We start from the raw sequence: 24,576 nt of genomic DNA, 5'->3' as shown, positions 1-24,576 counted from the left end.
ATTACGATAATCAACTTTAACACGTGTTGCGTGAGGGGGAGTGAGAAAGACAGATCCGTGTGGCAGATCGATTTAAATCTATCGCAGATTTATCTGCGTGAAAATCGATTGCGTTTGGGGCAATACCAAATCTTAACACCCCTCAAGAGAAAAACCCCCCTCAGTGACGGCGTCCACTTGGTAGGGTCCGAGTCTATATAAGTAACCGCCCACCACCGGAGGTGATTTCAGATCAGCGGCAGTCGGGGGGTTTAGTGATTATAATTTATTTTAATAAGTATTAATTTTAATTATTATTATTCTTTTAATTGATAACAGATTGAATTAACTTTGTTTTTTAATCGATTTTATCGGCTCCTCTTGCGTCCGTCAGCCGTTTTTTTTTAGCCTCCGTGTCACGGTGAGTGATGATGGTGGTGGTGGTGATGGTGGTGGTGATGGTGGTGGTGGTGATGGTGGTGGTGGTGATGGTGGTGGTGATGGTGGTGATGGTGGTGATGGTGATGGTGGTGGTGGTGATGGTGGTGGTGGTGATGGTGGTGGTGATGGTGGTGATGGTGGTGATGGTGATGGTGGTGATGGTGGTGGTGGTGATGGTGGTGATGGTGGTGGTGATGGTGGTGGTGGTGATGGTGGTGGTGATGGTGGTGGTGATGGTGGTGATGGTGGTGGTGATGGTGGTGGTGATGGTGATGGTGGTGGTGATGGTGGTGATGGTGGTGGTGATGGTGGTGGTGGTGATGGTGGTGGTGATGGTGGTGGTGGTGATGGTGGTGATGGTGGTGATGGTGGTGGTGATGATGGTGGTGATGGTGGTGGTGATGGTGGTGGTGATGATGGTGGTGGTGGTGATGGTGGTGGTGATGGTGGTGGTGATGGTGGTGATGGTGGTGGTGATGGTGGTGATGGTGGTGGTGGTGATGGTGGTGGTGATGGTGGTGGTGATGGTGGTGGTGATGGTGGTGATGGTGATGGTGGTGGTGGTGGTGATGATGGTGGTGATGGTGGTGATGGTGGTGATGGTGGTGGTGATGATGGTGATGGTGGTGATGGTGGTGATGGTGGTGGTGATGGTGGTGGTGATGGTGGTGATGGTGATGGTGGTGATGGTGGTGATGGTGGTGGTGATGGTGGTGATGGTGGTGGTGGTGATGGTGGTGGTGATGGTGGTGGTGGTGATGGTGGTGATGGTGGTGATGGTGGTGGTGGTGATGGTGGTGATGGTGGTGGTGGTGATGATGGTGATGGTGGTGATGGTGGTGATGGTGGTGGTGGTGATGGTGGTGGTGATGGTGATGATGTTGTTGATGTTCACAGAGATCTGCACACGAGATGAGACAAGGACTCTCCACTTTGTCCGGTAACATCACCACCATCACCACCATCATCACCACCATCACCACCATCACCACCATCACCATCATCATCACCACCATCACCACCACCATCACCACCACCACCATCATCACCACCATCACCATCACCACCATCACCACCATCATCATCACCACCATCACCACCATCACCACCACCATCACCATCATCACCACTATCACCACCATCACCATCATCACCACCATCACCACCACCACCATCACCACCATCACCACCATCATCACCACCACCACCATCACCATCATCATCACCACCATCACCACCATCACCACCACCACCATCACCACCATCACCATCACCACCATCATCACCATCACCACCACCATCACCACCATCACCACGATCACCATCACCACCACCACCATCACCACCATCATCATCACCATCACCACCATCACCACCACCACCACCATCACCACGATCACCACCATCACCACCACCATCATCACCACCATCACCACCACCACCACCATCACCACGATCACCACCATCACCACCACCATCATCACCACCATCATCATCACCATCACCACCATCACCACCAGACCCCAGCATCTGTCCCTCCCCCCACCCCCTCTACCGTGCCAGGCTAGGTGCACCAGCAGGTCACGTGACACACCCGGCCAGGTGCCATGCCTTGTGTTGTACACAGTCTCACCAACCCGCTCAGTTCGCTTTACCCGCCCCGTTGTTGTGAGCCTCGCTCCCACCGCCCAGACGCCAGAGTGCACCTAGCCTGGCACCGGCCCCGGCGGCGGCCTCGAGTGCACCTAGCCTGGCACCGGCCCTCAGTGCACCTAGCCTGGCACAGCGGCGGTAACGGCTTGATCGTCCGCCCCTCCCAGCGTCCGCACCTTAGCACGTCAGCTCTGTCCTGTGTGTGTGTGTGTGTCTGTCTGTGTGTCTGTGTTTGTCTCTGTGTCTGTGTGTCTCTCTGTGTGTCTGTCTGTGTCTCTGTGTGTGTCTGTGTGTCTTTGTGTGTCTGTGTGTCTTTGTGTCTGTCTGTGTGTGTGTCTGTCTGTGTGTGTCTGTGTGTCTCTGTGTCTGTGTGTGTGTCTCTGTGTGTCTCTGTGTGTCTCTGTGTGTCTCTGTGTCTGTGTGTCTGTGTCTCTGTGTGTCTGTGTCTGTGTGTGTGTGTCTGTGTGTGTCTCTGTGTCTCTGTGTTTGTCTGTGTGAGTGTCTCTGTGTGTCTGTCTGTGTGTCTGTGTTTGTCTCTGTGTCTGTGTGTCTGTCTGTGTCTCTGTCTCTGTGTCTGTCTGTGTCTCTGTGTGTGTCTGTGTGTCTTTGTGTCTGTTTGTGTCTCTGTGTGTGTGTCTCTGTGTCTCTGTGTGTCTCTGTGTGTCTCTGTGTCTGTCTGTCTGTGTCTCTGTGTGTGTGTGTCTCTGTGGAGGGATGCAGGCAAGGCCGATGAGTCGGATGCCTTCTATGACCTGTCACAGGTGCTGGCTAAAGTGGCCCCTCGGGATAGAGTCATCATGTTGGGTGACTTCAATGCCCGAGTTGGTCATGATACTGGCACCTGGTCTGGAGTGATTGGAGGGCATGGGCCAGATCAGCTCAATAACAACGGTAGGAGGCTGCTAGATTTTTGTGCAGCCCATGGGCTTGTAATTACCAACACGCTGTTCCGGCATCGGCGCATCCACACAACATCATGGATGCATGCCGGGTCCAAGCAAGAACATCTGCTGGACTACATAGTGACGGACCAGAGAATGCGAGCCCATGTCCTTGACACCAGGACCTACCGTGGAGCTGATCTGCCCTCTGACCATCGACTAGTCATCTGTAAGATGCGCCTGCCATTCTTCCACTCCGGTGGTGGGTGTACACCCAGGACCCCATTCCAACATAAAGTGGCCTGGTCTCAGTTATCTGATGAAAGTTGCAAGCGAGAATTTCATCATCGCTTGCGGCTGGGATTGGCATCGTCCCCGACTCCTCCTGATGTCGAGGGTAAATGGGCGAGGTTTAGGACTGTGACTCATGCAGCTGCAATGGCTGCTTTGGGTACGCGGTCCAGACCTCCCCAGAGACCCTGGCTGACAGAGGAGGTGTTCAGGATGGTTGAGAAAAAGCGACAGGCCCACTGTCATCGGCTACAGAATCCCACGTCAGAGAATGAGGAGGCTTACCGCAGCCTTCGCTCGGAGGTTCGGAGAGCCGTGAGGCGCTGCAAGGATGGGTGGTGGTCGCGGGTTGCTGAGGAGATGGAGTCTGCCTCAGTGGCCCGTGATCACAAATCTCTATTTAACTCCATCAAAAAAGTAACCTGCAGCGCCACACCTATTACCATCATTAGGGGAAAAAACGGTGATCCAATCTCCGACCCCCAGGAACAGGTTCGCAGATTTGCTGAGCATTTCTGTGAGGTCCTGGGGGAGGGAAAATCCCTCAGCCAGGAAAACATCGTGGCACAAAGTGAGGATGACCCTGCTGAGGCTGCGGTGCCTCAAATATTGGAAGAAGTCACCCCCTGTGAGTGGCTGGCTGAGGTGCCATCTGCTGAGGAAGTATTGAAGGCGATCCGGAGTCTGAGACCAGGAAAGGCAGCGGGCAGAGATGATCTCCCAAGCGAAATGCTGAGGGAGGGTGGCGTTTGTGCACAGACTGCCCTATATGACATCATAACAACAGTCTGGACCACTGGACGGGTTCCGCAGGATTGGAAGGATGCCCTGGTGGTCCCCCTTTTTTAAGAAGGGGGACCGCACAGACTGTAACAACTACAGGGGCATCTCACTCCTCAGTGTGCCGGGAAAGGTCCTGGCAAGGATCATTCAGCATCGCCTTGCCAGGCACGCTGAGGAGAGGCTTGCGGAGCCCCAATGCGGTTTCAGGAAAGGGCGGTCCTGCACAGATGCCATATTTTCTGTCCGTCTGCTACAGCAGAGGTGTAGGGAATTCCAACAAGACCTACATCTCTGCTTTATTGACCTGGTCAAGGCCTATGATACCATCAGTAGGCCTGGGCTCTGTGTCGTTCTTCGTGCTTTTGGAGTACCTGACCCTCTGCTCACGATCATTAAGGACCTTCATGATGGTGAGCGGGCCCGGGTAAAACTACGTGGCCGGGAGTCAGAGCCATTCCCTGTACACCTTGGGGTGCGACAGGGATGTCCTCTGGCTCCCACATTATTTAACATCTATTTTGACCACGTAGTTTGTGAAGCCTTCAATAGCTGTACCGGGGGAATCTCCATATGGTACAGATATAATGGGAGGTTAATCGATGCCCGGGTGCGGTCAAGGGATGGCTCCCTATTGCTCAACCACGTTATGTATGCTGATGATTTGGTAATAGCTGCTCAGTCAGAGGAGGAGTTGGAGACGCTGCTGCTGAGACTGGAGCGTGCCACTAAGAGGTGGGGCCTTACCATCAGCCCCACCAAAACTAAGCACCTGCCTGGGTATTTTGTACCAGCGGACACTCCACCCCCACAACTCCCAATCGGTGATGGGGCAGTTGTGGAGAGAGTGGAGAGTTTCCCATACCTGGGCAGTGTGCTTATGACTGGCTCCAGTTTAACAGCTGAGGTCTCACTCCGAATCAGTCGAGCGGCAATATCTTTTCATCGGTTGCGTAACGCTGTGTGGAAGCTACCTGGTCTGTCGCTCCGCACTAAGCTTCAGGTCTTCTCGGCCACGGTCATTCCCTCCCTTCTCTACGCTTGCGAAACGTGGACCCCCCTAATGGAACATCTTCGCCGGTTAGAAACATTTAGGCTGGCCTGCCTACGATCCATCCTGGGTTTAACCAGACTGGATTGTGTGAGGAGCTCAAAAATCCTTGAAAGATCTGGGCAGGGTCCCATCGGTGAGCTCCTCCGGCAGGCAAGGCTGCGATGGCTGGATCATGTAGCCCGCATGCCCAGCCACCGCATGCCGAAACAGCTTTTGTTTGGCCGGATTGAGGGGGCTAAGCGGGCGCGGCACGGGTTAGAGAAGAGATGGAGTGATGTGGTACAGGAGGACGTAGAGCTGAGTGGACTTGCCGATGACTGGTACCAGCGGTGTCAAGATCGGCCTCTGTGGAGGAGGCTCGTGAAGGATGCTGCTACTGGGCAGTTGGAGGCAGTCGCCCTCCAACAACAACGGAGGGCGGAGGAGCGACGCTCAGAACAACGAGCGGAGCGCCGGGTGGCTAAAGCACAGCAGGTTGGCACAGTAGGGGGCACAGGTGGTGCATCAGCCAGTCATCTCAGTCAGTCGACCCGTGGCACCTGGGTCTGCCCAGTGACCTGCCAGCGGGCGTTCGACACTTCACGTGGCCTCACGGTGCACATAGCCTGGCACAAGCGTCGTGGTGACGTCACCGCCACTTAGTGGCGAATGGCGGTTGTTGTTGTTGTTGTGTCTCTGTGTCTGTCTGTGTCTCTGTGTGTGTCTCTGTGTCTGTTTGTGTCTCTGTGTGTGTGTCTCTGTCTGTCTCTGTGTCTGTGTGTCTCTGTGTCTCTGTGTGTGTCTCTGTGTGTCTGTCTGTCTGTGTCTCTGTGTGTCTGTGTCTCTGTGTCTCTGTCTGTCTCTCTGTCTGTCTCTGTCTGTCTGTGTCTGTGTGTCTCTGTCTGTCTGTCTCTGTGTCTCTACGAGAAATCAACGCCCTTATCGTCGCGAGAGGTTTCCTGCGTTGCAATTCGGGCTCTATATCTGTTGCTCTGCTGCATGTTCAGCGTGTTCACGGGACAAGGTGGAGTTGGGGTAGAGGCAGTGCTGTTGATTCAGCTTGACAAGGAGTTCCAGCGTGTTCACGGGACACGGTGGAGTTGGAGTAGGGGCAGCGCTGTTGATTCAGCTTGACAAGGAGTTCCAGCTTGTTCACGGGACACGGTGGAGTTGGAGTAGGGGCAGCGCTGTTGATTCAGCTTGACAAGGAGTTCCAGCTTGTTCACGGGACACGGTGGAGTAGGGGCAGCGCTGTTGATTCAGCTTGGCAAGGAGTTTCAGCGTGTTCACGGGACACGTGGAGTTGGAGTAGGGGCAGCGCTGTTGATTCAGCTTGACAAGGAGTTCCAGCGTGTTCACGGGACACGGTGGAGTTGGAGTAGGGGCAGCGCTGTTGATTCAGCTTAACGAGGAGTTCCAGCGTGTTCACGGGACACGGTGGAGTTGGAGTAGGGGCAGCGCTGTTGATTCAGCTTGGCAAGGAGTTCCAGCGTGTTCACGGGACACGGAGGAGTTGGAGTAGGGGCAGCGCTGTTGATTCAGCTTGACAAGGAGTTACACTGGAGGGGTTAATGTCATGTTCATCCTACACACAGCCCCCTAGGCCAACAGCCTAACTCCTGTGCCCCAGTCACTCCAGCCTACAGGCAGCTGGAGTTTCAGCGTGTTCACGGGACACGGTGGGGTTGGAGTAGGGGCAGCGCTGTTGATTCAGCTTGACAAGGAGTTTCAGCGTGTTCACGGGACACGGTGGAGTTGGAGTAGGGGCAGCGCTGTTGATTCAGCTTGACAAGGAGTTTCAGCGTGTTCACGGGACACGGTGGAGTTGGAGTAGAGGCAGCGCTGTTGATTCAGCTTGGCAAGGAGTTTCAGCGTGTTCACGGGACACGGTGGGAGTAGAGACAGCGCTGTTGATTCAGCTTGACAAGGAGTTTCAGCGTGTTCAAGGGACACGGTGGGGTTGGAGTAGGGGCAGCGCTGTTGATTCAGCTTGGCAAGGGGCTACACTGACGGTGGTAACGTCCCCTTGACCTGTACACACACTGGGATACCCTTCTAGCCTATCGGACTAACTCCTGTGCCCCAGTCCCTCCAGCCTACAGGCGCCGTAGGGAGGCTATCTGACCTGCCCCCCCCCCCCCCCCAGATCACTGGGGGGGCCCCCCCCCCACCACCGAGCAGGGCCCCGACCCTCGCCAGGGCCCTCGTGGCTCCGAGGGCCCTGGGCCCCACCCACCGGCTCGCCCTGCCAGAGGCCCTCGCAAGGGCCGCCGGTCTGGGGAGGTCCCAGGGTCTATCCTAGCCGGGGGGGCCTGTCCCTCCTCACCGGTCCGTCACGCTCGGCACTGCCCCCTACAGCCCCCTACAGCCCCCTACAAACCCCCTACAGCCCCCTACAGCCCCCTACAGCCCCCCACAGCCCCCCACAGCCCCCCACAGCCCCCTACAGCCCCCCTACAGCCCAGCCATCTCCGCTTGCCGCGTCCCCTCATACACGCGTGGGTGTAGGCAGCAGGGTGTGGCTGTGTGTGGGTGACACTCTGTGTGTGTGTGTGTCACACACTGTGTGTGTGTGTCACACACAGTGTGTGACACACACACACTGTGTGTGTGACACACTCACACACCCCTAGTGATCTGACACACTCACACTCACACCTAGTGATCTGACACACTCACACACACCTAGTGATCTGACACACTCACACACACCTAGAGATCTGCCACACTCACACACACCTAGTGATCTGACACACTCACACCTAGTGATCTGACTCACTCACTCACACCTAGTGATCTGACTCACTCACTCACACCTAGTGATCTGACACACTCACTCACCTAGTGATCTGACACACTCACACACACCTAGTGATCTGACTCACTCACTCACACCTAGTGATCTGACACACTCACTCACCTAGTGATCTGACACACTCACACCTAGTGATCTGACACACTCACACACACCTAGTGATCTGACACACTCACTCACACCTAGTGATCTGACACACTCACACACACCTAGTGATCTGACACACTCACACACACCTAGTGATCTGACACACTCACACACACCTAGTGATCTGACACACTCACACACACCTAGTGATCTGACACACTCACACACACCTAGAGATCTGACACACTCACTCACACCTAGTGATCTGACTCACTCACACACACCTAGTGATCTGTCACACTCACTCACACCTAGTGATCTGACACACTCACACACACCTAGTGATCTGACACACTCACACACACCTAGTGATCTGACACACTCACACACACCTAGTGATCTGACACACTCACACACACCTAGTGATCTGACACACTCACACACACCTAGTGATCTGACACACTCACACACACCTAGTGATCTGACACACTCACACACACCTAGTGATCTGACACACTCACACACCCCTAGTGATCTGACACACTCACACTCACACCTAGTGATCTGACACACTCACACACACCTAGTGATCTGACACACTCACACACACCTAGAGATCTGCCACACTCACACACACCTAGTGATCTGACACACTCACACCTAGTGATCTGACTCACTCACTCACACCTAGTGATCTGACTCACTCACTCACACCTAGTGATCTGACACACTCACTCACCTAGTGATCTGACACACTCACACACACCTAGTGATCTGACTCACTCACTCACACCTAGTGATCTGACACACTCACTCACCTAGTGATCTGACACACTCACACCTAGTGATCTGACACACTCACACACACCTAGTGATCTGACACACTCACTCACACCTAGTGATCTGACACACTCACACACACCTAGTGATCTGACACACTCACACACACCTAGTGATCTGACACACTCACACACACCTAGTGATCTGACACACTCACACACACCTAGTGATCTGACACACTCACACACACCTAGAGATCTGACACACTCACTCACACCTAGTGATCTGACTCACTCACACACACCTAGTGATCTGTCACACTCACTCACACCTAGTGATCTGACACACTCACACACACCTAGTGATCTGACACACTCACACACACCTAGAGATCTGACACACTCACACACACCTAGTGATCTGACACACTCACACACACCTAGTGATCTGACACACTCACACACACCTAGTGATCTGACACACTCACACACACCTAGTGATCTGACACACTCACACACACCTAGTGATCTGACACACTCACACACACCTAGTGATCTGACACACTCACACACACCTAGTGATCTGACACACTCACACACACCTAGTGATCTGACACACTCACACCTAGTGATCTGACACACTCACACACACCTAGTGATCTGACACACTCACACACACCTAGTGATCTGACACACTCACACACACCTAGTGATCTGACACACTCACACACACCTAGTGATCTGACACACTCACACCTAGTGATCTGACACACTCACACACACCTAGTGATCTGACACACTCACACACACCTAGTGATCTGACACACTCACACACACCTAGTGATCTGACACACTCACACCTAGTGATCTGACACACTCACACACACCTAGTGATCTGACACACTCACACACACCTAGTGATCTGACACACTCACACACACCTAGTGATCTGACACACTCACACCTAGTGATCTGACACACTCACACACACCTAGTGATCTGACACACTCACACCTAGTGATCTGACACACTCACACACACCTAGTGATCTGACACACTCACACACACCTAGTGATCTGACACACTCACACACACCTAGTGATCTGTCACACTCACACACACCTAGTGATCTGACTCACTCACTCACACCTAGTGATCTGACACACTCACTCACCTAGTGATCTGACACACTCACACCTAGTGATCTGACACACTCACACACACCTAGTGATCTGACACACTCACTCACACCTAGTGATCTGACACACTCACACACACCTAGTGATCTGACACACTCACACACACCTAGTGATCTGACACACTCACACACACCTAGTGATCTGACACACTCACACACACCTAGAGATCTGACACACTCACTCACACCTAGTGATCTGACTCACTCACACACACCTAGTGATCTGTCACACTCACTCACACCTAGTGATCTGACACACTCACACACACCTAGTGATCTGACACACTCACACACACCTAGAGATCTGACACACTCACACACACCTAGTGATCTGACACACTCACACACACCTAGTGATCTGACACACTCACACACACCTAGTGATCTGACACACTCACACACACCTAGTGATCTGACACACTCACACACACCTAGTGATCTGACACACTCACACACACCTAGTGATCTGACACACTCACACACACCTAGTGATCTGACACACTCACACACACCTAGTGATCTGACACACTCACACCTAGTGATCTGACACACTCACACACACCTAGTGATCTGACACACTCACACACACCTAGTGATCTGACACACTCACACACACCTAGTGATCTGACACACTCACACACACCTAGTGATCTGACACACTCACACCTAGTGATCTGACACACTCACACACACCTAGTGATCTGACACACTCACACACACCTAGTGATCTGACACACTCACACACACCTAGTGATCTGACACACTCACACCTAGTGATCTGACACACTCACACACACCTAGTGATCTGACACACTCACACACACCTAGTGATCTGACACACTCACACACACCTAGTGATCTGACACACTCACACCTAGTGATCTGACACACTCACACACACCTAGTGATCTGACACACTCACACCTAGTGATCTGACACACTCACACACACCTAGTGATCTGACACACTCACACACACCTAGTGATCTGACACACTCACACACACCTAGTGATCTGACACACTCACACACACCTAGTGATCTGACACACTCACACCTAGAGATCTGACACACTCACACACACCTAGTGATCTGACACACTCACACACACCTAGTGATCTGACACACTCACACACACCTAGAGATCTGACACACTCACTCACACCTAGTGATCTGACTCACTCACACACACCTAGTGATCTGTCACACTCACTCACACCTAGTGATCTGACACACTCACACACACCTAGTGATCTGACACACTCACACACACCTAGAGATCTGACACACTCACACACACCTAGTGATCTGACACACTCACACACACCTAGTGATCTGACACACTCACACACACCTAGTGATCTGACACACTCACACACACCTAGTGATCTGACACACTCACACACACCTAGTGATCTGACACACTCACACACACCTAGTGATCTGACACACTCACACACACCTAGTGATCTGACACACTCACACACACCTAGTGATCTGACACACTCACACCTAGTGATCTGACACACTCACACACACCTAGTGATCTGACACACTCACACACACCTAGTGATCTGACACACTCACACACACCTAGTGATCTGACACACTCACACACACCTAGTGATCTGACACACTCACACACACCTAGTGATCTGACACACTCACACCTAGTGATCTGACACACTCACACACACCTAGTGATCTGACACACTCACACACACCTAGTGATCTGACACACTCACACACACCTAGTGATCTGACACACTCACACCTAGTGATCTGACACACTCACACACACCTAGTGATCTGACACACTCACACACACCTAGTGATCTGACACACTCACACACACCTAGTGATCTGACACACTCACACACACCTAGTGATCTGACACACTCACACACACCTAGTGATCTGACACACTCACACACACCTAGTGATCTGACACACTCACACCTAGTGATCTGACACACTCACACACACCTAGTGATCTGACACACTCACACACACCTAGTGATCTGACACACTCACACACACCTAGTGATCTGACACACTCACACACACCTAGTGATCTGACACACTCACACACACCTAGTGATCTGACACACTCACACCTAGAGATCTGACACACTCACACACACCTAGTGATCTGACACACTCACACACACCTAGTGATCTGACACACTCACACACACCTAGTGATCTGACACACTCACACCTAGTGATCTCACTCACGAGTGATCTCACTCACGAGTGATCTGACTCACGAGTGATCTGACACCTAACGAGTGATCTGACACCTCACGAGTGATCTGAATCACTCACGAGTGATCTGACACCTCACGAGTGATCTCACTCACGAGTGATCTCACTCACGAGTGATCTCACTCACGAGTGATCTGACACCTCACGAGTGATCGGACTCACGAGTGATCTCACTCACGAGTGATCTGACACCTCACGAGTGATCTGACACCTCACGAGTGATCTGACTCACGAGTAATCTGACACCTCACGAGTGATCTCACTCACGAGTGATCTGACACCTAACGAGTGATCTGACACCTCACGAGTGATCTGAATCACTCACGAGTGATCTGACACCTCACGAGTGATCTGACTCACGAGTGATCTCACTCACGAGTGATCTCACTCACGAGTGATCTCACTCACGAGTGATCTGACACCTCACGAGTGATCTCACTCACGAGGGATCTGACTCACTCACGAGTGATCTCACTCACGAGTGATCTGACACCTCACGAGTGATCGGACTCACGAGTGATCTCACTCACGAGTGATCTGACACCTCACGAGTGATCTGACACCTCACGAGTGATCTGACTCACGAGTGATCTGACACCTCACGAGTGATCTGACACCTCACGAGTGATCTCACTCACGAGTGATCTGACACCTAACGAGTGATCTGACACCTCACGAGTGATCTGAATCACTCATGAGTGATCTGACACCTCACGAGTGATCTGACTCACGAGTGATCTCACTCACGAGTGATCTCACTCACGAGTTATCTGACACCTCACGAGTGATCTCACTCACGAGGGATCTGACTCACTCACGAGTGATCTCACTCACGAGTGATCTGACACCTCACGAGTGATCGGACTCACGAGTGAACTCACTCACGAGTGATCTGACACCTCACGAGTGATCTGACACCTCACGAGTGATCTGACACCTCACGAGTGATCTGACTCACGAGTGATCTGACACCTCACGAGTGATCTGACTCACTCACGAGTGATCTCACTCACGAGTGATCTCACTCACGAGTGATCTGACACCTCACGAGTGATCTCACTCACGAGTGATCTGACACACGAGTGATCTCACTCACGAGTGATCTGACACCTCACGAGTGATCTGACTCACGAGTGATCTCACTCACGAGTGATCTGACACACTCACGAGTGATCTCACTCACGAGTGATCTCACTCACTCACGAGTGATCTGACACCTCACGAGTGATCTGAATCACGTGTGATCTCACTCACTCACGAGTGATCTCACTCACTCACGAGTGATCTCACTCACGAGAGATCTGACACCTCACGAGTGATCTCACTCACTCACGAGTGATCTCACTCACTCACGAATGATCTCACTCACGAGAGATCTGACACCTCACGAGTGATCTCACTCACGAGTGATCTCACTCACGAGTGATCTGACTCACTCACGAGTGATCTGACACCTCACGAGTGATCTCACTCACTCACGAGTAATCTCACTCAATCACGAGTGATCTGACTCACGAGTGATCTGACTCACTCACGAGTGATCTCACTCACGAGTGATCTGACACCTCACGAGTGATCTCACTCACGAGTGATCTGACACCTCACGAGTGATCTGACACCTCACGAGTGATCTGACACCTCACGAGTGATCTGACACTTCACGAGTGATCTGACACACTCACGAGTGATCTCACTCACGAGTGATCTCACTCACGAGTGATCTCACTCACTCACGAGTGATCTGACACCTCACGACTGATCTCACTCACGAGTGATCTCACTCACGAGTGATCTCACTCACGAGTGATCTCACTCACGAGTGATCTCACTCACGAGTGATCTCACTCACGAGTGATCTCACTCACGAGTGATCTGACACCTCACGAGTGATCTCACTCACGAGTGATCTGACACCTCACGAGTGATCTGACTCACTCACGAGTGATCTGACACACTCACCAGTGATCTCACTCACCAGTGATCTCACTCACGAGTGATCTGACACCTCACGAGTGATCTGACACCTCATGAGTGATCTCACTCACGAGTGATCTCACTCACGAGTGATCTGACTCACGAGTGATCTGACTCACGAGTGATCTGACACCTCACGAGTGATCTGACACCTCACGAGTGATCTCACTCACGAGTGATCTCACTCACGAGTGATCTGACACCTCACGAGTGATCTGACTCACGAGTGATCTCACTCACTCACGAGTGATCTCACTCACGAGTGATCTGACACCTCACGAGTGATCTCACACCTCACGAGTGATCTCACTCACGAGTGATCTCACTCACGAGTGATCTCACTCACGAGTGATCTGACTCACTCACGAGTGATCTGACACACTCACCAGTGATCTCACTCACCAGTGATCTCACTCACGATTGATCTGACACCTCACGAGTGATCTGACTCACGAGTGATCTCACTCACGAGTGATCTCACTCACTCACGAGTGATCTGACACCTCACGAGTGATCTGACTCACGAGTGATCTGACTCACGAGTGATCTGACTCACGAGTGATCTCACTCACGAGTGATCTCACTCACGAGTGATCTGACACCTCACGAGTGATCTGACACCTCACGAGTGATCTGACTCACGAGTGATCTGACTCACGAGTGATCTCACTCACGAGTGATCTGACACCTCACGAGTGATCTCACTCACGAGTGATCTCACTCACGAGTGATCTGACACCTCACGAGTGATCTGACACCTCACGAGTGATCTCACTCACGAGTGATCTCACTCACGAGTGATCTGACACCTCACGAGTGATCTGACACCTCACGAGTGATCTCACTCACGAGTGATCTCACTCACGAGTGATCTCACTCCCGAGTGATCTGACACCTCACGAGTGATCTGACACCTCACGAGTGATCTCACTCACGAGTGATCTCACTCACGAGTGATCTCACTCACGAGTGATCTGACTCACTCACGAGTGATCTGACTCACGAGTGATCTCACTCACGAGTGATCTCACTCACGAGTGATCTCACTCACGAGTGATCTGACTCACACACGAGTGATCTCACTCACTCACGAGTGATCTGACACCTCACTAGTGATCTGACTCACGAGTGATCTGACTCACGAGTGATCTGACTCACGAGTGATCTCACTCACGAGTGATCTCACTCACGAGTGATCTGACACACGAGTGATCTCACTCACGAGTGATCTGACTCACTCACGAGTGATCTCACTCACGAGTGATCTGACACCTCACGAGTGATCTGACTCACGAGTGATCTCACTCACGAGTGATCTCACTCACGAGTGATCTGACTCACGAGTGATCTGATTCACGAGTGATCTGACTCACGAGTGATCTCACTCACGAGTGATCTGAATCACTCACGAGTGATCTCACTCACGAGTGATCTCACTCACGAGTGATCTGAATCACTCACGAGTGATCTCACTCACGAGTGATCTGACACCTCACGAGTGATCTGACTCACGAGTGATCTCTCTCACGAGTGATCTGACTCACTCACGAGTGATCTCACTCACGAGTGATCTCACTCACGAGTGATCTGACTCACGAGTGATCTGATTCACGAGTGATCTGACTCACTCACGAGTGATCTCACTCACGAGTGATCTGAATCACTCACGAGTGATCTCACTCACGAGTGATCTCACTCACGAGTGATCTGAATCACTCACGAGTGATCTCACTCACGAGTGATCTGACACCTCACGAGTGATCTGACTCACAAGTGATCTCACTCACGAGTGATCTGACTCACGAGTGATCTGACTCACGAGTGATCTGACTCACGAGTGATCTCACTCACGAGTGATCTCACTCACGAGTGATCTGATTCACGAGTGATCTGACTCACTCACGAGTGATCTCACTCACGAGTGATCTGACTCACTCACGAGTGATCTCACTCACGAGTGATCTTAATCACTCACGAATGATCTCACTCACGAGTGATCTCACTCACGAGTGATCTGAATCACTCACGAGTGATCTCACTCACGAGTGATCTCACTCACGAGTGATCTCACTCACGAGTGATCTCACTCACGAGTGATCTCACTCACTCACGAGTGATCTCACTCACGAGTGATCTGACACACTCACGAGTGATCTCACTCACGAGTGATCTCACTCACGAGTGATCTGACTCACGAGTGATCTGACTCACTCACGAGTGATCTGACACACTCACCAGTGATCTCACTCACCAGTGATCTCACTCACGAGTGATCTGACACCTCACGAGTGATCTGACACCTCATGAGTGATCTCACTCACGAGTGATCTCACTCACGAGTGATCTGACTCACGAGTGATCTGACTCACGAGTGATCTGACACCTCACGAGTGATCTGACACCTCACGAGTGATCTCACTCACGAGTGATCTCACTCACGAGTGATCTGACACCTCACGAGTGATCTGACTCACGAGTGATCTCACTCACTCACGAGTGATCTCACTCACGAGTGATCTGACACCTCACGAGTGATCTCACACCTCACGAGTGATCTCACTCACGAGTGATCTCACTCACGAGTGATCTCACTCACGAGTGATCTGACTCACTCACGAGTGATCTGACACACTCACCAGTGATCTCACTCACCAGTGATCTCACTCACGATTGATCTGACACCTCACGAGTGATCTGACTCACGAGTGATCTCACTCACGAGTGATCTCACTCACTCACGAGTGATCTGACACCTCACGAGTGATCTGACTCACGAGTGATCTGACTCACGAGTGATCTGACTCACGAGTGATCTCACTCACGAGTGATCTCACTCACGAGTGATCTGACACCTCACGAGTGATCTGACACCTCACGAGTGATCTGACTCACGAGTGATCTGACTCACGAGTGATCTCACTCACGAGTGATCTGACACCTCACGAGTGATCTCACTCACGAGTGATCTCACTCACGAGTGATCTGACACCTCACGAGTGATCTGACACCTCACGAGTGATCTCACTCACGAGTGATCTCACTCACGAGTGATCTGACACCTCACGAGTGATCTGACACCTCACGAGTGATCTCACTCACGAGTGATCTCACTCACGAGTGATCTCACTCCCGAGTGATCTGACACCTCACGAGTGATCTGACACCTCACGAGTGATCTCACTCACGAGTGATCTCACTCACGAGTGATCTCACTCACGAGTGATCTGACTCACTCACGAGTGATCTGACTCACGAGTGATCTCACTCACGAGTGATCTCACTCACGAGTGATCTCACTCACGAGTGATCTGACTCACACACGAGTGATCTCACTCACTCACGAGTGATCTGACACCTCACTAGTGATCTGACTCACGAGTGATCTGACTCACGAGTGATCTGACTCACGAGTGATCTCACTCACGAGTGATCTCACTCACGAGTGATCTGACACACGAGTGATCTCACTCACGAGTGATCTGACTCACTCACGAGTGATCTCACTCACGAGTGATCTGACACCTCACGAGTGATCTGACTCACGAGTGATCTCACTCACGAGTGATCTCACTCACGAGTGATCTGACTCACGAGTGATCTGATTCACGAGTGATCTGACTCACGAGTGATCTCACTCACGAGTGATCTGAATCACTCACGAGTGATCTCACTCACGAGTGATCTCACTCACGAGTGATCTGAATCACTCACGAGTGATCTCACTCACGAGTGATCTGACACCTCACGAGTGATCTGACTCACGAGTGATCTCTCTCACGAGTGATCTGACTCACTCACGAGTGATCTCACTCACGAGTGATCTCACTCACGAGTGATCTGACTCACGAGTGATCTGATTCACGAGTGATCTGACTCACTCACGAGTGATCTCACTCACGAGTGATCTGAATCACTCACGAGTGATCTCACTCACGAGTGATCTCACTCACGAGTGATCTGAATCACTCACGAGTGATCTCACTCACGAGTGATCTGACACCTCACGAGTGATCTGACTCACAAGTGATCTCACTCACGAGTGATCTGACTCACGAGTGATCTGACTCACGAGTGATCTGACTCACGAGTGATCTCACTCACGAGTGATCTCACTCACGAGTGATCTGATTCACGAGTGATCTGACTCACTCACGAGTGATCTCACTCACGAGTGATCTGACTCACTCACGAGTGATCTCACTCACGAGTGATCTTAATCACTCACGAATGATCTCACTCACGAGTGATCTCACTCACGAGTGATCTGAATCACTCACGAGTGATCTCACTCACGAGTGATCTCACTCACGAGTGATCTCACTCACGAGTGATCTCACTCACGAGTGATCTCACTCACTCACGAGTGATCTCACTCACGAGTGATCTGACACACTCACGAGTGATCTCACTCACGAGTGATCTCACTCACGAGTGATCTGACACCTCACGAGTGATCTGAATCACGTGTGATCTCACTCACTCACGAGTGATCTCACTCACTCACGAGTGATCTCACTCACGAGAGATCTGACACCTCACGAGTGATCTCACTCACTCACGAGTGATCTCACTCACGAGTGATCTCACTCACGAGAGATCTGACACCTCACGAGTGATCTCACTCACGAGTGATCTCACTCACGAGTGATCTGACTCACTCACGAGTGATCTGACACCTCACGAGTGATCTCACTCACTCACGAGTAATCTCACTCACTCACGAGTGATCTGACTCACGAGTGATCTGACTCACTCACGAGTGATCTCACTCACGAGTGATCTGACACCTCACGAGTGATCTCACTCACGAGTGATCTGACACCTCACGAGTGATCTGACACCTCACGAGTGATCTGACACCTCACGAGTGATCTCACTCACGAGTGATCTGACACCTCACGAGTGATCTGACACCTCACGAGTGATCTGACACCTCACGAGTGATCTGACACTTCACGAGTGATCTGACACACTCACGAGTGATCTCACTCACGAGTGATCTCACTCACGAGTGATCTCACTCACTCACGAGTGATCTGACACCTCACGACTGATCTCACTCACGAGTGATCTCACTCACGAGTGATCTCACTCACGAGTGATCTCACTCACGAGTGATCTCACTCACGAGTGATCTCACTCACGAGTGATCTGACACCTCACGAGTGATCTCACTCACGAGTGATCTGACACCTCACGAGTGATCTGACACCTCACGAGTGATCTCACTCACGAGTGATCTGACACCTCACGAGTGATCTGACACTTCACGAGTGATCTCACTCACGAGTGATCTCACTCACGAGTGATCTCACTCACTCACGAGTGATCTGACACCTCACGAGTGATCTGACTCACGAGTGATCTGACTCACTCACGAGTGATCTGACACACTCACCAGTGATCTCACTCACCAGTGATCTCACTCACGAGTGATCTGACACCTCACGAGTGATCTGACACCTCACGAGTGATCTCACTCACGAGTGATCTGACTCACGAGTGATCTCACTCACGAGTGATCTGACACCTCACGAGTGATCTGACACCTCATGAGTGATCTCACTCACGAGTGATCTCACTCACGAGTGATCTGACTCACGAGTGATCTGACTCACGAGTGATCTGACACCTCACGAGTGATCTGACACCTCACGAGTGATCTCACTCACGAGTGATCTCACTCACGAGTGATCTGACACCTCACGAGTGATCTGACTCACGAGTGATCTCACTCACTCACGAGTGATCTCACTCACGAGTGATCTGACACCTCACGAGTGATCTCACACCTCACGAGTGATCTCACGAGTGATCTCACTCACGAGTGATCTCACTCACGAGTGATCTGACTCACGAGTGATCTGACTCACTCACGAGTGATCTGACACACTCACCAGTGATCTCACTCACCAGTGATCTCACTCACGATTGATCTGACACCTCACGAGTGATCTGACTCACGAGTGATCTCACTCATGAGTGATCTCACTCACTCACGAGTGATCTGACACCTCACGAGTGATCTGACTCACGAGTGATCTGACTCACGAGTGATCTGACTCACGAGTGATCTCACTCACGAGTGATCTCACTCACGAGTGATCTGACACCTCACGAGTGATCTGACACCTCACGAGTGATCTGACTCACGAGTGATCTGACTCACGAGTGATCTCACTCACGAGTGATCTGACACCTCACGAGTGATCTCACTCACGAGTGATCTCACTCACGAGTGATCTGACACCTCACGAGTGATCTGACACCTCACCAGTGATCTCACTCACGAGTGATCTCACTCACGAGTGATCTGACACCTCACGAGTGATCTGACACCTCACGAGTGATCTCACTCACGAGTGATCTCACTCACGAGTGATCTCACTCCCGAGTGATCTGACACCTCACGAGTGATCTGACACCTCACGAGTGATCTCACTCACGAGTGATCTCACTCACGAGTGATCTCACTCACGAGTGATCTGACTCACTCACGAGTGATCTCACTCACTCACGAGTGATCTCACTCACTCACGAGTGATCTGACTCACGAGTGATCTCACTCACGAGTGATCTCACTCACGAGTGATCTCACTCACGAGTGATCTGACTCACACACGAGTGATCTCACTCACTCACGAGTGATCTGACACCTCACTAGTGATCTGACTCACGAGTGATCTGACTCACGAGTGATCTGACTCACGAGTGATCTCACTCACGAGTGATCTCACTCACGAGTGATCTGACACACGAGTGATCTCACTCACGAGTGATCTGACTCACTCACGAGTGATCTCACTCACGAGTGATCTGACACCTCACGAGTGATCTGACTCACGAGTGATCTCACTCACGAGTGATCTCACTCACGAGTGATCTGACTCACGAGTGATCTGATTCACGAGTGATCTGACTCACGAGTGATCTCAATCACTCACGAGTGATCTGAATCACTCACGAGTGATCTCACTCACGAGTGATCTCACTCACGAGTGATCTGAATCACTCACGAGTGATCTCACTCACGAGTGATCTGACACCTCACGAGTGATCTGACTCACGAGTGATCTCTCTCACGAGTGATCTGACTCACTCACGAGTGACCTCACTCACGAGTGATCTGACTCACGAGTGATCTGATTCACGAGTGATCTGACTCACTCACGAGTGATCTCACTCACGAGTGATCTGAATCACTCACGAGTGATCTCACTCACGAGTGATCTCACTCACGAGTGATCTGAATCACTCACGAGTGATCTGAATCACTCACGAGTGATCTCACTCACGAGTGATCTGACACCTCACGAGTGATCTGACTCACAAGTGATCTCACTCACGAGTGATCTGACTCACGAGTGATCTCACTCACGAGTGATCTCACTCACGAGTGATCTGATTCACGAGTGATCTGACTCACTCACGAGTGATCTCACTCACGAGTGATCTGACTCACTCACGAGTGATCTCACTCACGAGTGATCTTAATCACTCACGAATGATCTCACTCACGAGTGATCTCACTCACGAGTGATCTGAATCACTCACGAGTGATCTCACTCACGAGTGATCTCACTCACGAGTGATCTCACTCACGAGTGATCTCACTCACTCACGAGTGATCTGACTCACGAGTGATCTGACACCTCACGAGTGATCTCACTCACGAGTGATCTCACTCACGAGTGATCTGACACCTCACGAGTGATCTGACTCACACCTAGTGATCTGACTCACGCCCAGCGCTCTGATCACAACGCAAGTAACCACCACCACCACCGTCACCGCTATCTGGTGATGGTTGTTGTGGTTGTTGTGGTGGTGGTTGTTGTGGTGGTGGTGATGTTGGTGGTGATGGTGGTTGTTGTGGTGGTGGTGGTGATGGTGGTGATGGTGGTTGTTGTGGTGGTGGTGTTGATGGTTGTTGTTGTTGTAGTGGTGGTGATGGTGGTGTTGATGGTTGTTGTGCTTGTTGTTGTTGTAGTGGTGGTGATGGTGGTGTTGATGGTTGTTGTTGTTGTAGTGGTGGTGATGGTGGTGTTGATGGTTGTTGTGCTTGTTGTTGTTGTAGTGGTGGTGATGGTGGTGTTGTTGTAGTGGTGGTGATGGTGGTGTTGATGGTGGTTGTTGTTGTTGTAGTGGTGGTGGTGATGGTGGTGGTGATGGTTGTTGTTGTTGTAGTGGTGGTGGTGATGGTGGTGGTGATGGTTGTTGTTGTTGTAGTGGTGGTGATGGTGGTGTTGATGGTTGTTGTTGTTGTAGTGGTGGTGGTGATGGTGTTGTTGTTGTAGTGTTGGTGTTGGTGGTGGTGATGGTGTTGTTGTTGTTGTAGTGGTGGTGATGGTGGTGTTGATGGTTGTTGTGCTTGTTGTTGTTGTAGTGGTGGTGATGGTGGTGTTGTTGTAGTGGTGGTGGTGGTGATGGTGGTGTTGATGGTTGTTGTTGTAGTGGTGGTGGTGATGGTGGTGTTGATGGTGTTGTTGTAGTGGTGGTGGTGATGGTGGTGGTGATGGTGTTGGTGATGGTTGTTGTTGTAGTGTTGGTGGTGGTGGTGGTGGTGATGGTGGTGGTGATGGTGGTGTTGATGGTGGTGTTGATGGTGGTGTTGATGGTTGTTGTTGTTGTTGTTGTAGTGTTGGTGTTGGTGGTGGTGATGGTGGTTGTTGTTGCCGAGTCCCCCAAACCAGCCCGTGCTGCCTGCAACAACAACAACAACTGCACAGGTAGCAACAACAACTACCACAACAATTACTACAACAACTACCACAACAATTACTACAACAACTACCACAACAATTACTACAACAACTACCACAACAATTACTACAACAACTACTACAACAATTACTACAACAACTACCACAACAATTACTACAACAATCACAACAACAACTACCACAACAATTACTACAACAACTACCACAACAACTACCACAACAACTACCACAACAATTACTACAACAACTACCACAACAATTACTACAACAACTACCACAACTACCACAATCACAACAACAACTACCACAACAATTACTACAACAACTACCACAACAACTACCACAACAACTACCACCACTACTACCACTACCACCACCACTACCACCACTACTACTACGACCACCACCACTACTACCACCACTACTACAACCACCACCACTACTACCACTACCACCACTACAACCACTACTACCACTACCACCACTACAACCACTACCACCACTACTACCACTACCACCACCACTACCATCACCACTACCACCACCACTACCACCACAACTACTACCACTACTACTACCACCACTACTACTACCACCACTACCACCACCAAAACTACCACCACTACTACCACCACTACCACCACCACTACCACCACTACCACCACTACCACCACTACTACCACACAAAACTCCTCCCCCCTCTATAACTCCCCCCTCTATAACTCCTCCCCCCTCTAACTCCTCCCCACCACCCTCTAACTCCCCCCCTCTATAACTCCTCCCCTCTATAACTCCTCCCCCCTCTATAACTCCTCCCCTACCCCCCTCTATAACTCCTCCCCTACCCCCCTCTATAACTCCTCCCCCCTCTAACTCCTCCCCACCACCCTCTAACTCCCCCCTCTATAACTCCTCCCCCCTCTATAACTCCTCCCCTACCCCCCTCTATAACTCCTCCCCCCTCTAACTCCTCCCCACCACCCTCTAACTCCCCCCCTCTATAACTCCTCCCCTCTATAACTCCTCCCCCCTCTATAACTCCTCCCCCCTCTATAACTCCTCCCCCCTCTAACTCCTCCCCACCACCCTCTAACTCCCCCCCCCTCTATAACTCCTTCCCCCTCTATAACTCCTCCCCCTCTATAACTCCTCCTCCACTCACATCTATAACTTATCCCCCTCCCCCCTCTATAACTCCTCCCCCTTGTATCTCCTCCCCCAACCCCTCTATAACTCCTCCCCCTCTATAACTCCTCCCCCTCTATAACTCCTCCCCCTCTATAACTCCTCCCCCCTCTGTAAATCCTCACCTCCCTCTGTAACTCCTCCCCCCTCTAACTCCTCCCCCCTTTGTAACTCCTCCCCTCTCTATAACTCCTCCCCCTCTAACTCCCCCCCCTCTATGACTCCTCCCCCTCTATAACTCCTCCCCCCTCTATAACTCCTCCCCCCTCTGCGACTCCTCCCCCCTTTGTAACTCCTCCCCTCTCTATAACTCCTCCCCCTCTAACTCCCCCCCCTCTATGACTCCTCCCCCTCTATAACTCCTCCCCCTCTATAACTCCTCCCCCCTCTATAACTCCTCCCCTCCACCCCTCTATAACTCCTCCCCTCCACCCTCTATAACTCCTCCCCACCACCCTCTATAACTCCCCCCTCTATACTCCTCCCCCCTC

General features: G+C 51.5%; 1 protein-coding gene and 2 long non-coding RNA genes across 14 annotated transcripts; 1 reads left to right on the top strand and 2 right to left on the bottom strand.

Annotated features, from left to right (window-relative positions):
* The first annotated feature begins 204 nt into the window (after positions 1 to 204).
* LOC142906785 (uncharacterized) lies at positions 205 to 23,751 on the top strand. Its single transcript, XM_076055270.1, has 3 exons — positions 205 to 400; positions 1,318 to 1,360; positions 22,817 to 23,751. The coding sequence occupies exons 2-3, from the start codon at positions 1,333 to 1,335 to the stop codon at positions 23,605 to 23,607; spliced, it is 819 nt and encodes a 272-aa protein (XP_075911385.1). The 5' UTR covers positions 205 to 400; positions 1,318 to 1,332; the 3' UTR covers positions 23,608 to 23,751.
* On the bottom strand, positions 7,706 to 9,838 carry LOC142906786 (uncharacterized). 12 transcript variants are annotated; one of them, XR_012930493.1, is made up of 5 exons: positions 9,342 to 9,838; positions 8,856 to 9,017; positions 8,598 to 8,620; positions 8,056 to 8,217; positions 7,739 to 7,820 (listed from the first exon to the last, which is right to left on the bottom strand). It is a non-coding gene; the product is annotated as an uncharacterized LOC142906786 (long non-coding RNA). The 12 variants fall into 12 exon arrangements; XR_012930498.1 differs by having other exon boundaries at positions 8,937 to 9,017; XR_012930494.1 differs by having other exon boundaries at positions 7,763 to 7,820; positions 8,137 to 8,217.
* Positions 18,200 to 19,378, bottom strand: LOC142906787 (uncharacterized). The gene is made up of 3 exons (XR_012930505.1): positions 19,336 to 19,378; positions 18,965 to 19,091; positions 18,200 to 18,257 (listed from the first exon to the last, which is right to left on the bottom strand). It is a non-coding gene; the product is annotated as an uncharacterized LOC142906787 (long non-coding RNA).
* Positions 23,752 to 24,576: the final 825 nt, after the last annotated feature.

Source organism: Petromyzon marinus, chromosome 71 (assembly GCF_048934315.1).
Source record: "Petromyzon marinus isolate PM22_M1 ecotype Great Lakes invasive population chromosome 71, UKy_Petmar_22M1.pri1.0, whole genome shotgun sequence".
Lineage (NCBI taxonomy): Eukaryota > Metazoa > Chordata > Hyperoartia > Petromyzontiformes > Petromyzontidae > Petromyzon > Petromyzon marinus.
Note: the sequence above shows the minus strand (reverse complement) of the source record. Positions and strands in the feature narration are given on the sequence as shown.

Excerpts from the sequence above, each read along its gene's own strand:
- LOC142906785 (XM_076055270.1), top strand. The coding sequence starts at position 1,333 with ATGAGACAAGGACTCTCCACTTTGTCCG. Across the intron at positions 1,361-22,816 it reads AGGACTCTCCACTTTGTCCG|TGTTGGTGTTGGTGGTGGTG; the intron begins GTAACATCACCA and ends TTGTTGTTGTAG.